Source organism: Amblyomma mixtum, chromosome 7 (genome assembly GCF_055824585.1).
Source record: "Amblyomma mixtum isolate Tamu chromosome 7, ASM5582458v1, whole genome shotgun sequence".
Classification (NCBI taxonomy): domain Eukaryota; kingdom Metazoa; phylum Arthropoda; class Arachnida; order Ixodida; family Ixodidae; genus Amblyomma; species Amblyomma mixtum.
In genome coordinates this window covers 116,393,425-116,411,002 of record NC_143018.1, presented here as the reverse complement: position 1 = coordinate 116,411,002, position 17,578 = coordinate 116,393,425, and the positions used below count along the sequence as shown (strand labels likewise).

Genomic DNA, 17,578 nt, shown 5'->3' with positions numbered 1-17,578 from the left:
CATGTTCCTATCCTCCCCTCTATTTTTCCCTTTATTATCTCTTTCTTACAACTCTCCTGTCTTCTGGTCATTTCTTTGATCTTCCTTTTTTCCTGGCGGCTAGAGTTAAGCTTGTGTGGCCAACTACCCTGAGTTGCGTCATATTTGGTTATAGCTGGGGTGTACAGCTGGCGTGCGCAGGGCTTGTTTTTCACGTTCCTGTCCCGTCCCCTCGTTGGGCTCCATGGTGGGTGGCGGGCACCGTAGGTCAATAATATACATATCCTATGGCTCCCCCTCCTACATCAAACGATTGCCCTCTCAAGAGAGGGCGGACCGAATTAATCAAGCAGTTTGTACAAAGAACAACAGAAGTCTTCTTGAAATATCACGTAGTCCACAGTGAAGATCCTGAAAAACCAGCAAGGAGAATATCACCCTTTCTAGTAGCGAAGTGTCTGAAAGAAGCCTTGGGCTCCGGTTACAAGGTGACCAAGCTAGCTAGCGGAGACTTGCTCCTCGAAATACGCGACAAAGTTTAGGTTTCTAAACTCCCCAACATCTGGAATTTGGGGACATTCGTGTCTCCGTCACACCCCACAGGTCACTAAACACTGTCCGTGGAGTGATCTCTCATACTGACTTACTGGATATCACCGAATAGGAAATGCTGGACGGCTTAACCGATCAAAATGTTACCAAAGTTCAACGCATCAAAATAAGGAAAGGAAGAAAAGAAATCCCTATGAAGCATGTGGTACTTACTTTCACTTGTTGCACACTCCTCGACTCCATCGAAGTGGGGTGCACAAAGATTGCCGTGAGACCTTACATTCCTAATCCCAGACGTTCTTTCAGGTGCCTAAGGTATGGCCATGGTTCCCAGACCTGTCGCGGCCGCACAACATGCGCGAAATGTGCTTCAAAACAACACGCCTCAGAAAAGTGTGAAGCTGCATTCCGCTGCGCTAACTGTGTAGGCGAATACCCAGCCTACTCTAGGCCTTGGCCATCGGGGAAGACCGAAAAAAAAAATCATTACACTGAAAACGAAAGAAAACATTTCATTTGAAGACACAAGAACACGAATCAGAATTCCAAGCAATTTTTCTCTCACTGTACATACAATATTTACCGGTGTGTTAGGACGGGGCGAGCCATCACACCGGCCTCCCGCACCTGCCCAGAGGCTGCGGCGGAGCCAGCCTCATCCCAGGTGGAAGTAGCTAACATTACTCCACCACCTCCAAAGCAGGTCATGCTGCCTCTAAAGGCAGTGGACCCCAAGACCTCTGCCCATGAGGCGAGGTCTGTCACAAAGAGCCACGTGCAGTCTGCACGGTCGTCCAGCGCCTCTGAAGAGGCGATGGACACGAACCAGGGTTGCTCCGTGCCGTCGACATCGCAGGTACGGCGGAACTCCCTGGATCGGAAAGAAGAGACAAGCCCCGAATCATGGGGCCAACCTAAACCCAGTTCCCACCCTCCACACACAAGATGGCATTCGTTACACATTGGAACTGTAGAGGACATTTAAATAATTTCACCGACATAAAGGACATCCTAACTTCATTCTCCCCTGTTGCGTTGTGCCTGCAGGAAACTAACGTAGGTCCGCAGTATAAAAATCTACGAAAGAAATTTAAGTTATTCCGGCATGAGCGAGAGCATGCAAACAGGCTATCGGGAGGCGTAGCCACCGCCGTGCAGAAAGGTATAGCAGCCCGTGAAGTAGCACATACAGCTAAATTAGAGGCTGTAGGAGCCGCTCTACTTACATACATTAGTCACAAACATAGAGCTAGAAACCCTTTTAGCGTACCTACCAGAGCTTTATTAGGTAGTTGGAGATTTTAATGGACATTCCTCTTTCTGGGGAAGTGAAAAAACAGATACCAGAGGTCAAATTATGGAGGATCTTATTCTTAGCAATAATATTTATTTGTTACACTCTGGTAAAAGTAAATATTGCTTCCCAACCTCGGGTAAAATGAGTTGGTTAGATTTGTCTTTTAGTTCACCGTCTGTTTTTAACGATTTTAAATAGGATGTCATCGACAACCCATATGGCCGTGATCGCTTTCCGGTACTACTCAGTTTAGCATCTCCAACACAATGCATCCCAACTAAACTACGACTTTGGAAACTTCATTTAGCAGACTGGGAACTCTTTAGAACAGAAGCCACTTTAGAAAAAATGTCTTTAGATAATCTGAACATCGATGAGATCAATAAAAATGTCACAAGTTGCATTTTAGCTGCCGCACACTTAGCTATTCCTCAGTCTTCTGGAGTGGTGCGATAAAACCACAAAATATGGTGAACGCAAGACTGCAAGGAAGCAAAACAACAACAAAACAAAGCGTGGGGTATTTTTGGCAGATACCTGACACAAGAGAGCCTCGTAAATTTTAATAAAGCCAGAGCTAAAGCTCGGTACGTCCATCGTAACGCCGAGAAAGCATCATGGCAAAGTTACATCTCTTCTACAAACAGCCAGGCCACATCGAAAAAAAATGCGGGAGCAGGTACGAAAATTAAATTCCAGTTCCTCACCGCTCACTTTTGACATTACCTGGTGTACAAAAGAGTCCTTCACTACGGCGTCTCTCATAGCCTCAGTCGCTTTGGGACGTTAAACCCCATAAACCAAACCAAACCACAAAAAAGTACTAAAGAACAGGCGCACATATTAGGGGAGCACTTTGCTGTAGTTTATAGTTCCTCACATTATACCCAGTCATTTCTAGAATACAAAAATGTAGCCCAAAAGCAAAGGCTCCCAACTAGTGGCAGCACAAAGGAACAATACAATAGTCTCTTCACACTCCCAGAAATAAAGAGAGTGCTGTCTGCCGGAAAACAAACTGCTCGGGGCCTGATGAAATACTTTTCAATGCTGGCTCATCTCTCCGAGCCTGCTATAGAGGCACTTTTGAAAATTTTCAACAAAATATTGATACTAAGGAAAATACCTGAAGATTGGAAGAAAGCTATTATTGTACCGTTTCCCAAACCTGATAAGCCACCAGCCTTCCCAAGCAGTTATAGACCAATAGCCCTTACGAGTTGCTTAACGAAATCCTTTGAAAGTGTGCTCAATATAAGATTGAATTTTGTCCTTGAATCACGTGAACTCCTTGATATTCATCAATGCGGTTATAAAAAAGGATGCTGAACGACTGACCATGTAGTTCGCCGTGAAAATACTGTGCGCCAAGCTTTTATACACTAACTAGACTGCCTAGTTGTATGTTTCGACCTGGAGAAATCATACGACACAATGGAGGTTTGGGATTCTTCATGATCTTGCCGAACTTGGCATCCGCGGCAGGATGTTAAGCTGCCTAAATGATTTCCTGTCGAAACGCTCATTTCAAGTACACCTGGGATTAATCCTTTTTTAGAAACTTCATTCAAGATAACGGGGTTCCTCAGGGGTGTTGTTGTAAAAACGAACTGTCTAAGTAAAAAACAAAATGGCTGAGGCTTAACTTGGTTAACCCTGGTCAGATGCGAAGCATATTGATGGCTAGGCTTGTTAATACATGGCTTTCCTTGGTTGAATACTTGATCATTTTAATACAACCACTAGAAGCCTTCGTCGTGGGGGAAGACAACGGCATGGCTACAGCGGAACGCCGACTAACCCCCAGACGCGCGTTGGGTGGGCGCCTGGAATGCCACGGAAGCCGCGTCCGCCTGCCCGGTGGAGCGAGCGTTTCACCTACACCGAGTGTGAACGCGCGAAATGCGCGGGAATGCCGCTCGAGGACATTCCGGTGTCTGGGCGATGGCATCGTTCTCCCTCTCCCAGCGCGTGACGGCGATCTGCCGTGACGTCATGTGTCACGTGGTATGTCACGTGGTGTGTCGTCACTGTACCACGTGGTCTGAACGGCGTGCAACCACAGCGACGGCGCGAGGTGGACCCTCATCTTCCTCTGTCGTGACGTCATGTGTCACGTGGTGCGCACGGCGCGTAACCACGGCGAAGGGCTGTAGTGTACCTCTAGTAATATGCTTCGCATAATAATCCCAAGATCTATTATGTACTCAGTGCATGTAGACAAGCTCCAGATAGCTTCCACATCGTCGAGCGTATCAATATGTGAACGGCAAATACAGTTAGCAATAAATAAACTGGCAACATGGGTAGGCAGGACCGGTTTCCAGTTTTCTCCACAGAAAACAGTGGCCATTCTTTTCTCACTCAAGCGATGTTTACAGGCAGATTCCACCCTACACCTGACGAAATAGAGTTACCCGCAAAAAATGAACGTAAATTTCTAGGCGTAACATTTCACAATTAACTCGCTTTCCTGCCTCACATAAACGCACTGAAGAAGAAAATCTCTCGATCCTCGAAAACATACTCAAAGTGCTGTCGCGAAAACACTGGGGGCCGATAGGACATCCCTCTTACAAATTTACCGCTCTGCAGTGCGCTCTTCTCTGGACTATGGTAGTATAACCGATGTTGGTGTTTCAATGTCAGTTTCGAATCTTATGGAATCGGTAATGCTGCCTGAATTTTGTTGTATCACACCCTATTACGAAGTCCTTGCAGTCATGTCTGGCACAAAGATATTTTATGTCTGCTATCGTACACCGGGTAGCAGTTCTGCCTTGCACTTTTTATTTTCTGATTCTAATTGTTAACATAAACCAATATCAGTTAATATTAAGGGGCGTTTTTCAGATTGACATTCTGGCCAATAATAACACAACAATCGAGATAATAATAACACAACAACTGAAAGTTCACTCCTGTGAAAATGTCATCATGTCACCTACACGGATTACCACAGAATCAGAAACACTTTTAGATCTTTTCATAACAAACTTCAAAGCAGAAAGCTTTAAATCAGGCAACATCGCAGACGCTTTAAGTGATCACATACCAATGTTCATATCTGTCGATCTCACTCCGAATTCTCAACGACAACCGGAGCAAGCGTCATTTTATCCAATTATAAATGATCACACGTTATGCGAGTTCAAGGAACGCTTATGTATTGTTAACTGGGAACTTGTTTTTGAGGAAAGCGACCCTGATGAAGCATACAAAAAATATTTACAGATGCTTGCTGATATTTATAATGCTTCCATTCCACTGAAGAAATTCTCCCAAAGAAAAATAGGAAACCATGGGTGTGCAAGGGCATGTTGCAGTTGATAAGAAAACGAGATAAACTTTACAGACAGTTTTTACAAAGTAGATGTCCTGAACCGCTGAAAACGTTCAAAGATTTAGGAACATTCGTCACAAAGCAACATCACGTCGTTAAAAAGCAATATATTTCTATCCTATTTAATTAATCTGGCGGACAATCTGAAAAAGTTTGGAAGTTTTTAAAATCTATCTTTGGTAATTCTTCCGGACCAACCACAAACATTACTCATGAAGGGATTGAATTAAAAGGTGCTGATCTAGAAGATACCTTCAATGACAACTTTCTTTCCTTTGCTGACACATCAAACGGTGACCTAAATCTGTCCTATCTCACTGCCCGAATTCGTGAAACAATATTTCTAACACCGGTTACTTGTAGAGGAAGTAATTACAGAATTTTAATCGCTTAATAACGGTAAAGCTACAGATGCGTCAAGTTCCCAGATACAGCCCCAAAAATTTACTATCGACATTCTTGCACCTTGCCTCACCCACATCTTCAGAGTGTCTTTGGTTTCCAGCGTTTTTCCGCGTGTTATGCAAAGGGCAAAAGTTACAGTAGTATTTAAAAAAAGAAAGCAAAAATGAAATGGCAAACTATCGCCCGATATAATCCTTGCCTGTGTTTTCTAAAGGCCTCGAAAAAGTTAATCTTAAACTGCTATCCTGTGTCACTGAAAGATAAAACATTATCACTAAAGCTCATTATGACTTTCGTAAAAACAGATCGCCTGAGTTAGCTCCCCTTGCTCTGTAAGAATTCATATTAAAAATTTTTAAACAAAAAAAAACGCGTCACTTGGATTAGCTTTAGATTTTTCAAAGGTGTTTGACCTTGTTACTCACTCCGTTTTAGTTAATAATTTGGGTCACTACGGTATTAGAGGCATACCCAATTTGCGGATTTCCTCATACTTGCGACATAGGTCTCAGTTTGTTAGTATTGCCGGTGAATGCTCCCAGCGGAAAGCGGTAGCTTCTGGCGTTCCGCAAGGGAGCATTTTGGGTCCGTTTCTTTTTGTTCTTATGGCAATGATATTGTCCACATCGATAGTACTGCTAAGTACATAATTTGGGCAGATGACACTAGTCTGTTTTTTTTCGGGTAATTGAACTGCTGATCTCGCAAATCTAGATAATAAAACCTGTAAAGAAATAAATACTTCGACGGCTGATAATCACTTAAAAATTAAAATTAGTACAACTGCAGCAGACATGTTTCACCCATGTCATAAACATGAGAAATTCCTATAATTGAATTAAACAATACCGGAGTAGAATTTCTTCAGTCTGTGAAAACTCTGGTCTTTTAATTTTCAAGAAATATGTCGTGGAATGACCATATTAATTACGTAGTTCAGGAACTTTCCAGAACAGTTGGTATCATGCGCAGGAATCGCTTTAATTTTCCCACGTCAGTCAACATCTTACTCTACCACTCTTTGTTCTCTTTCATAGCCAAGTACAGATGTATGGTGCAGGCACCAATAACAGCTGAAAATATTAACAAACTCACAGTCTTACAAAAACGTATTATACGCATTGCAAGTAAAGTGCCGTATTTCTTCCACACTGCGAGCCTTTCCCATCAACACAACGTTATACAAATGAATTTCATGTATAACGATAGGCTGTGCTTTAAATATAAACTCGCCATAAAGAAAAATGATGGCTCCTTGCTTACACTTGCTGGGTTAGAGCAAAGCAGAACTTCCTGCCACACCCGCGCAGCAGAGCCTTGGAATGTTAAGAAATGCCGCACAGACTATGGCAAACGAATGCTGCCGCACACCTTACCGACACTTCTGAACCAGTTGTACTGCCACAAGAACCTTGATGTATCCAATATTTCTCTGAAAAAATTGCCCCAAATGTTCGTGTAGTTTTTTTTTTCTTGCTGTTACCATTTTTAGCGCACTTGCCAGTTTCGCTGTCCTTTATTTTTTCGTCCCCGTCTTTTCCTTTATAGGTTCTTTATCTTTAATCTAATGCACTTTTTTTGCCCACAAGCACTATGTACTGCGTACTGGACGTACATGTCTCATTCTCTGTACCGAACTTACGTGTTTTTTCTCCGTACATTTTGTTTGATGTCGTACTCTGCCGCCGCCAATGCTGCACTGTAAGAGGAAGCCACGACCTCTCAAGCTGTCTATACAGCTTTTTCCCTGGCTGTCCTCGCAACACCCAGTTGCGGAAATGAACCTTAAACTTTCAATCTTAAATAATATTTTGGGTAAACAGTTAGACCTAATGTATAGGAACAAAGGCTAATGACGAATTCTTCCGATTGCGCGTAAGTTTCCGTCGCACGAGTGTCAGGGATGCCAAGAAATGTTACATTGTTGTGGTGCAACCTGCTCTAAGTGTCGTCCACACGGGCTTCTAGGTTTCTAGGTTTTTTTAGTCGCAGCAGAAATTCGTGCTGTCGCCGTCTGTAGAATACACACGCGTGCAGTAAAATCTGCCGTTAGCATTTTAGTAGTCGCAAGTTGTTTTTCCATATCTTGTATCCCCGAGAGGAGCATAGATTACCCAGCCAATAGTTTCTTTAGTTCAGCAAGCACAGCATCAATATTATGCCCTGGGTTCGTTTCAAGGTCCCCAGCCAAAAGCAACAAGGATCGAACAATAAATAAAAAAATAAACAACCTATGCACATTCAACAATACAGATACAGCTATCTGGGCCAGGTAGCAGTAGTAAAAAATAGTTGCTAGTTTTCTTATTAAGTAGGCTGTAGGAATTACCAACCTGCTTGAAGAAAGCGAGGGCATTAGAAAGTGCGGTTCAACAGCCACCTAGCCTACAGATCGGCGCGAACGGAAACTGTTTCTTTACAGCCTCTGCTGCTGGTGATGTCGCTAGTGCGTGCCAGGGTTGAGGCAGCTTCCAGTTTTGCAACAAGGGCGTGTCGTGAAGTGGCGGAACGGTGACAGCAGGATCGCGGCAGGTTGACTGTAGCATCGGCAAGCGCGGGTTCGTTCCTAGCCCCGGTTCTTCGCGATATGTTTTTGGCCTTGCGTGACAAAACACTGCAAGATCGTTTGGAAGGGCTCGGTGTGTGCCGCATTTTTAGATTTGTAGATGATTACTTTGTGTTAGTACAGAATGACAACCTCAGTTTTGAGCAGCAGTTCTTAAAGATTCATTCAATGTTCACAGAGTGTCTTAAACCACTGGTTTTAACACATGAAACCCCAGTTACTGATTCTATCAGGTTCTTAGATCTCGCCCTTCATTTCACTCCGTCCCATGTGTGTTAGTCGTACGAGCCTCGAGCAAAAAAACCCATCCTACCATATGCATCAGCTCATTCGAAACTTGTAAAAAGGGCCATTATTCATTCTGTTTTTAATAATGTTTTAAAGAAGTGTTGCCAGCATAGTATGTAACTAAGCTTTGCGAAACAAGTTGATCGCCTTACGGTGGCTGGTTATCCTTCCGATGTACTAGTGTGAGTGGCAGAAAAGCAGCTAAAAAACCTGAGACCTCGCCATACTAGCGAACCGGTTAGGCAAAGGAAAAAAAGAAAGGTTGTTTTGCCTTATCTCCATCAGGTGTCGCACAACCTCCGAAAAATTGGAAGTAGGGCAGGCGTTGACGTAGTATTTTCAGCACCGGAAAAGCTTTCCAGCTTGTGCAAAAAAGTTAACTGCACGACTAACGAAACGCGCAGGTGTAAAGTTAAACACGGGGATCAATTTGTACCATGTAAAGAAGGTGTGGTGTATTCACTGCCCATGTCCTGTGGGAAAAAATACATCGGGCAGACTGGCCGCTGTCTCAACAAAAGGCTAAAAGAGCACAGTGACAATGTCGCACGTGTGGCTACCACAGGCCACGTAGCCAAACATTGCAGGGACTGCAGCGCTGAAGATGACAGCAACGATAAATGTAAACCGATGTATAGGCAATGCAGTGTCATAGGGAAACACCGAGACACATTAACAAGAGAAATAATAGAAGCTGCTATGATTATAAGACTGCAGGACGAGTGCATAAGCGCACCATCAGTGGCATTGTCCCAGAAAGAGATGAAGTATCTTGATTGTGAAATCTGACACGTGCCGGATAACCGCCGTTACTGTACCCTTGCGCGTGCCTACAGCTATTCTTGTATGTTTGTTTTCCTGTTCTGATCGCCAGGTGGTATAAAAACCCTGCTGGTCTCGAATAAATCTTAGTTGACAGTCAGCGCTGTTGTGTCCCCTTCTTGTTCTGTGCCGTCTTTGCGCTGTAATAATGAATGAAGGGAAGCACCCGTATACCGGAGCATACGGACAGCAGGACAGGGATATCGCCACACGAACAATGAGCGTAAAAATCTCCATGGCGAAAGCAAAGGAATTAGACTGTGCGGTTGCACAGCCACCACGAGTCCACCTTTCGACAAATAGAATACCCAAAGCATGGAAATGCTGAACGCCTTGAAAAATATTTTGATCGCATTTTCGAAGCTAAATTGTTTGTCGTTAAATGTTCATCGTATTTTGAAGCCTACACTCTAAAATTTAAAAGTTTTGATGAAAATGATAGACACGGCAGGAGATGTCAGTTTAAAGCGCTGACAATTTTTGACAATTTTCGGCTCAAAAGCGTGAGGCTAAAAACTTCAGAGGCCAGCCTTCAAGTGCATTTCCAAAAACTATATCCCAACGCCTCAACTGATACGTGCACCTTGGTTACATATTGGCGTCAAGCTTTGTTATGTTTGTTTCTTCTTGGCCGCCAGCACAGGGCTTTATCATTTTATGACGTGAGATATGACCATATACACCTCAAATGATTCCACCACGCGCAACTGCTTTTAGTCCCTACGAAACTGTCGTAGATGCTATTCGCGCCGAATGTAGTAAGTGCTTTGCCTCGAGAACGGCCAAGAGCGGCGGTGAATGTGTTCATCCACGACTGCCGAGCTCGCTTGCTCCTATTGCCACTGCCTAGTTGTTTTGTTATTTGTGGATGCAAGGCAGCCAAAGGGAGAGCCCCGTTTAGAAGGCTTTCGATGCCTTCCCGACTGCAGGATGCCCGTCACCACTACTTGACACTATAATAACTGCAACGCGCATAGGTATCTGACCATACGACCGCTACGTGGGTCTAGTTAGGGTCAACTAGTGGGTTGGTCAGCTAGTTGCGTTCGGCTGACGTGTGTTTTAAGAGTGCTTTCTGCCTCCAGGTCGTACGGGATTTCACAAACTTCATGCGCATGGCACTGCTGGCAATAATATGCGGCGGCATTGTCGTCCATGCAATACTTTACCCGGACTACCACATCACCGTAGAGCTCTTCCGGCGCATGTTCCACAAGGCGTGGTTCTCCCTTTTCCTGACACCTATCGAGGACCTTGCAGGTGAGCCAAATACTCATTGTTTCCACACGGACAAAGAAAAATTCCCTTGGATGGTTAGGTGCCAGGGAAGAATATAATGACCATAAGCAGAAAATAAATGCTAGGTATGTTCCCTGCATGTTGTTTTTGTTTTTCTTCACGATTCGTTACAATGAACGACTCGCTTTGCGGACAGCTTTCCTTGGAAATCAAACACTGCACGTTAAAATCAAATACTGCACATTACCTAGGCACGACAGGGATAGGCGTTTTCACTTAGACTATTAGCGGTGGTCTGCATGAGAAAACAGAGCTGAGACGTATTAAATGGCAGGCCTGCTAAGTAGTATCTAATCGCGAGCTTTTTAACCATTAACGCTACAGCGCTTAGGTTCCTGCTCAGCAGAAAATCCGGCATTGCTAGTGTCGACTTCGTGCGCGTTGTCAGCGGAAAAGCAGGCTGCCCGTCATGTGACCTTGTTGGGTCGTCACAACAGGAACACCGGACTGTCAGCAAGCTGCCTACCGTGGCAGGTGGCGTTATATTAACAAGTGGTTGCGAGAAGTTGGTCGAGAAGAACGATCTTGATCTCATAAGCACTACAGATGGCCGTAATTCAAACAGCCAGCTTGCTGTCAGCGGCGCTTTTCTTTAATAGTGCTTTGAAATCTGCTAGAATTCAAAAATTTCGAATGACGACCCAATTTCATCTGAATTCAAAGAAAAAACCATGACTGCATTTTTTTATTTCTTGAAACACCTTGAATACCTGATAATTTAACAGCACCAATTAGGTGTGCTTGATTGCTTGATATTATTTTAAATTAAAAGCACCCGCCGCGGTGGCTCAGCCGTTGCGGCGCTCGGCTGCTAACTCAAAAGACGCGGGTTCGATCCCAGCCTTGGTGGTCGAATTTCGATGGAGGCAAAAGTCTAGAGGCCCATGTACTTTGCGAGGTCAGTAGTCGAAATTTTCGGATCCATTCACTACGGCTTCCCTCATAGCCGGAGTCGCTTTGGTACGTTCGCCCAAATAAACCAAATCAAAGCAAATTGAATGTCTAGTGCAGGCCATATTTCTTTCCGTTTCCATCAATCGATATCCCTCCAAAATAGTAACAGGCATGAAATCTACTTCCAGCTTTGTGCTTGTGCTTCAGTAAAGCAGAAAGTTGGGCTAGTTGGTATCGATCCATCTAAAAACGGCCCTGTGTTTTGCGTGTTTTTTCTGTGCGCCGTTTTTAGATGAGTGCTTGTGGTTTTATTTGATTTGGTACAGCGTCAAAAAGTCAGAAAATACTTTGCAAAGAATTTTTTGTTGCTTAGCTTCGCTGGTTAGTCAAAACTTCAACAAGTTCAGTACATGCGTACAGCATACCCCTCTGGCTTCCACACACACAATGCATATCTAACTTGTAATGCATAAAGTGTTCAGCGGCAAGCAGAAAAACTGAACTATTAAACAAACCAAATCATCACCAGTTTCTGAACAGTTTCATTCTAACCTCTCATAACCAGCTGAGTGAAGCTTTGTTGTTTGGCATTGCATCCACTAAGAAATCTTATGTTTTATTCTATACGCATATTGTATTGCATACTACTGCATCATCTCTTTTGAATATGTCACAGATAGTTATTTTTTTTTGTAACAATGTCTGTTCTGTGAATTTTTTTTCTGGAAGGCGGTTCGTGCCGTGTTTTAAACCGTCAAATCCCAATCAAAACATCATCGCCCCAATCGGCGAAAGCCTTGAAAGTGGGCGGCATTTTCTATGAAGAAAGGTTTTCTCGCAGGGTTTCTGTAAGGCTCACTTCTAATTTTGCCGCAATTTGGTATTGTATGTGAATTTGGCTTAGCACGAGCTTTTTAAAACCATTGTTGTTCTTAAACATAACGACCGGCAGAGGAATTGTTGATGACGGCCGTTCCGCTACCTCACCTCTACCGGCCGCGGGAGCTAGTTTTTCGGCAGTGATGGGGAAGAACGACGACGAGGCGATGGTGAACGGCCACGTCGGTCGGAAACAGGAGAATCGGGGCGGAAGAGTCGCTCTTGGCGCGGCTGCCAGTCACGAGGAGGGTTCCAAAACTGGGGGCCACGGAAAGCCAGGGAGGGCCGGGCCGACGATTTTGTGAAGAAAGGGGGTGGTTGGTCGCGGCGCCAACAGTGACAGGAAATGTGCCCAGTTCGACCACAACGGTAGCAAATTGGAGCCGAACGTGGAGCGTAGGAAACGGGCAAGTCACTCGGAGGGGAGTAGAAGTTCCGAGGCGCAGTACAGTGCTCTTCCTCGGAGCGGGGGTAGGACCGGTGCGTTGCAGGTTCAGAGACGCGAACTTGTTCGGGACGAGTGCGTGGACCAGGGTAGACCTGTCTGGCCCAGAAGAATCGTGGTTCAGGGAGTGGGGCTTGGAGCGAGCATGCGTTGTATACGGGATTATCGGCGGGACGTTGAAACTGCTGGCTCAGCTCTTCATGGACGATGTGGCGGATGAATGAAGCAAGGTCGTCACTGCCAGCAAAGTTCACGCTGGCGACGATGGGCATGTTGGAAAGACCGCCAAACTTGGAGGAAATGCGGCGGGTCTTTAGGGCCTCAAACTACCCGCAATGACGAATTCCGTCAGACGAAGTGGCGAGGTCGTCCTTCGTTATCAAGAAATGATAGACGTCTGCAGCGATACCTTCCAAGAGGTGGCCAACTTTGTCGTCTTCAGTCATGGTGCGGTTTACAGTGGAGCACAGCTTTAGGACTTCCTCATTGTGCGTTGTACAAGTCTCATTAGGTCGTTAAGCTCGTTGGGCAATTGTTTGTTCGGCTTTTTTTCTTTTTCGACAGCGTGTCACCGAAACATTCCTTGAGCTCGTCGAGAAAACTGTCCCATGTAGCCTGTGCGTCCTCATGATTCTCGAACCATAAAAGTGCCGTTCCCGCAAGAAACAACGGTCATGAGCTGCATCGACTTGTCCCAGCGGTTATATTTGCTAACACGCTGATAGTGCTTGAGCCACTCCTCGACGTCCTCGTCCGCAGCGCCAGAAAACATGCGGGGCTCGCGCTGAGGCGGCCAGAACCTGACCTGTTCGGATCTGTCCCGGCTGGATAGTGGACCCGGCTCAGACGCACTGGCAGGTGGTGGATTGTTGCGTTCCGGGTAGCCATAATGGGAAATGCGGGTGGTAGCCCTACCAAGCGTCGGCTGCTGCGTACGAAGATAGGGTCCAGGTCGCGAAAACCTCACCTCCACCAAGTGTCACAAAGTTGCGAGGACGGGAACGGGTTTATTCACAAGTCGGGATTGGGGACGTCACTGGACGGTCAGCGTCAGGCGGGCTCCACAAGACTGCCGCACACCGTGTTCATCTTCTCCTTTCCACTGCACTGCAGTGCGGCAGCGCCGCAGCGCGGCGTAACAATATTCACAAATATTTTGGAACCCTCCACTACGGCATCCCTCCTAGCCTGAGTCGCTTTGGGGCGTTAAACCCCATAAACCAAACAAAACCTTAAGAAATAAGTTAACTCCTAGCCCCCACGGTGGAGCATCGCGCTGTAGTGCGCACCGCGTGCAGAGGATCCAGTCACGGGAGTGCCACGGACACGCGTTGTTCCGTGACCTTCTTCAATGGGGTCGCCGTAGCTGCCGCGGCCTGCAGCCAATTTTCTTCTTTTCGTCGACTCCCCTAGCTAGCATTGCAACCTCTTTTCCTGGTTTCCACATTTCCCTACCCCTTACCATCTCGCCAGGAAAATATTCACAACGCAAGTGTGGATGATGAAACAGTTTATGACACAGGCAGCTACAGAATATTTTGCGACGTGAAGCTATGCGTTGTAGATTAAGGCTTGAATCATTGGAAGATATTGTAACGGTCCTGTTGTATTTAGAAAGACGGAAACGGGCTGAGGTATGTTGCACCATTTATTGTGAATGAATCAAGTTTTCATGATGAGGGTTCCAGTCGGATGTGGCGTGTTCTTGTTTCGGACGCATTAACGTCTTGCACACCAGTAGTCTGGGGGATGAAGACGCTTTAGCTCATTTGCGGCGGATTTCATCCAGCATACGAAGAGCATTGTTAACTACATATGTGATATGTAGAGACCAGATGAGAGTGGAAGTGGTGTATACACAAAGGTACTTTTACGAAGGCACCAATTTTAAGAGGGGAACATTTAAGAAATAAGAGTACTGTTGCAGTTCTAGATACAAGCAGAGATTAATATTTATTGCTTTTAAGTTCCATCAGCCATGTTTCCACTTCGAGGAAATTGCATTCAGGTCTGACTGAAGGGTGCATGTTACGTCGTCACTCATTTTATTTCCCGAAAACTTACACAATCGTACGCAAATAATTGGATATAAGAAGAAGCGGAAGAAGGCAAATATTTAACGTAAAATAGAAAAAGAGGAGAACGAAGTACGAAGCCTTGTGGGACACCGAGATGCACAGGGTTTAAGTGAAAGTTAAGTGTATTTGCTGATACGTGCTGCGAATGGTTAGCAAGAAAACATTCAATCCAGTTAAGAAGTTTGGAATCCATGTTCCTGAGCTGTAGCGTGTAAAGCCATAGTTTATGACAGAATTTATAGGAATGCATGGAATAGTCTAGTAAGTGTAATCTGCTATTAAACGATTATTGAGGATTAGGCTTAGCTTGTGTGTGAAGAAAGTAAGATGAGTTTCGCCAGAATATTTTGTCCGAAAGCCATTTTGTGAGCTAGAGCAAAATAAGTTTGACTCGAAAAAGTTTCCAAGATATGAATACAGGGCATGTTCTATTATTTTGCACAAGATACTGGTTAATGAAGTAGGTCTGTAATTAACAGGAGAATGCTTGTCGCCTGATTTGTAGAGTGGAATCACCTTACCGACTTTCCAGTCAAGGGTGATTGACTTCTGCAGTAATTGTCGAAAATTTTTGGCTAGTACAAACAGATGACTGAAAAACAGTGCTGCCCCGCCGCGGTGGCTCAGCGGTTACGGCGCTGGGCTGCTGACCCGGAAGGCGCAGGTTCAATCCCGGCCGGGGAGGCCAAATTTCGATGTAGGTGAAATTCTAGAGGCCCGTGTACTGTGCGATGTCACTGCGCGTTAAAAAACCCCAGGTGGTCGAAATTTCCAGAGCCCCTCAGGCTGCGGCGTCCCTCATAGCCTGAGTTGCTTTCGTACGTTAAACCCCAATACACCAAACCCAAAAACAGTGCTGCGCGAAGAATTTATGGTAATAAGACTGCAAACGGGAGCAGAGGAGAGTCGAATCGATTTGATCACGCTTTCAACACCACATGGTTTAGCTGTAATTGGGAACATGGCGTGGTAGTCGTGACACGATGTAGCGGGTAGCGAAACATGGCAGGTTGCAGAAAAGATTTGTGTAAGGCACTTGCAGAGCTGTCAACAAGGGTTATAGTGTCTGTGAAGTTTGCCGAACTTTATGAGGCGCCATTCAGTCGCCAGCACAGAGTGTACGGCGCGAGGTAGCGACTTTAACATCTGCACGTTCTCCGGTGGAAGGGTTACCAAATTCGTGGAACTGCGGAAGCACGACGGAGGCTCGGTGTCTTCTCTATTGTTGCCGGCGGCACTGCCACCAGAACGCTTGTTGCGTCTCCGTCTTCCCATCCCATCGCAGATATCTTCCCAGCGCGCAGCCTTGAGCAGTGTGCAGTGTTTGAATGCCTGCAGTTGTCATTTTGTAGCCAGTGGATGTTTTTTTTTTTAGCCTTGTCGTGTGCCTACGTGTCAGTCATTCTCTCTGCTAATGTGCATAGCTTACTGTGACGACACAGGCGTACGGTGGCCTCTTGGTACGCGATGCGGCGCCAATGGGTCAATGGAGCTTTGGGTACTTCTGAAGAGGCTTGCAAGGGTGGAAGAGCGCGCTAGTTGTTAGTTCATCTTGGGGGAAAAACACAGCGCACTACTAAGACACGGACGAAGAAAGACCAGACGATACAGCGCTGCATCGTCTTGTCTTTCTTCGTCCGTGTCTTAGGAGTGCGCTGTGTTTTCCACCATTCTGAAGAGGCCCCTAGTTCGGCTGTAGTTGCCACTGGGCGCTTGGCTCCTCAGCGACATCTTTCTTTTTTTTTTTTATAAGGAACATTGAGTGATTGTTCCCGAGGAATACGTGTGTCCTGCATGCACGTGCGCGGAAAAGGAAACGTAGAGGAAGGCAGAGGTTCGGAATGCAGTGAATTCAGCGCTGCTTGTATGTGTGTTCGGAACCGCTCCTTTCCCAAGTATTTGGTTAGCTGATATCCTTTCCCCGTTCTTTGATTAGCTGACGGCAACTTTATTTTCCCTTCTGTAACCATCGATTGGGGAGAAGTGTCGCCTGTTTTATTATTGGTTGCTGTCCCCGCCAAGGGCGGAGACAGAGGGCTTAAATATAAGAGCTATGGGTTAAGACGGGGCTGATTTCATGTAATCAACGATTTTGTCATGTTGCTAGTAGTTTTCTGCTTGCTCGTTTCTTGTTTATTTTTGTGTAAATAAATAGTTAACCTTCTTTTACTGCTGTCGAGTGATGTGAATGTTTCCGAGTCCGAACCATCAATCCATCAAGAAACCCAACTTCATCATCAACAAGCGTTTCCTCACGTCGCCACGTGAAGGGGAAACTCAACTGAGTCCTCGCCTTTTTTGTTAATTACGTGCCAGAATTTCTTGCTACCGTTTGTTAACATGGACTTCAATATGTGGCCCAAAAAGTTCTTCGTGGTGTTTTTGAGTCCTCAAACGTGTTCTCTGGAAGCTAACTTGTCGGCACTCTAACGAGCTTCGCTCGAAGAAAATTTGGGTGACGTGTGCAATCGCTTCTTTTTATTTGATAGGCGCCTTATGTAAGCATTATACCAAGGAGCGTTCGGTTTGCTGGTTATTACGCGATCAAAAGTACTTGATGCAGGGCTTCTTAGTTCATGTTCCAATATATTTAACGGCGCAAAACGGCACACACAGGAAAAGACAGAGAGAAACGGACAGTAAGTCAGTGTCCGTTTCCTTCTGTCTTTTCCTGTGTGTGTGCCTTTTTGCGCCGTTAAATATATTGTAGCGCGATGAAGAATGTACTTTT

At 45.3% G+C, this 17,578-nt stretch overlaps 1 protein-coding gene across 1 annotated transcript in view; it reads left to right on the top strand.

Moving 5' to 3' along the window:
* Positions 1-17,578, top strand: part of LOC149337289 (transient receptor potential cation channel subfamily M member-like 2) — a 350,682-nt gene that overhangs the window by 148,299 nt on the left and 184,805 nt on the right. The window contains exons 16-17 of the mRNA XM_089554378.1: positions 10,338-10,530; positions 16,133-16,177. Of these exons, the coding sequence (XP_089410504.1) occupies positions 10,338-10,530; positions 16,133-16,177 (238 nt within the window). The remainder of the gene's footprint in view (positions 1-10,337; positions 10,531-16,132; positions 16,178-17,578) is intronic.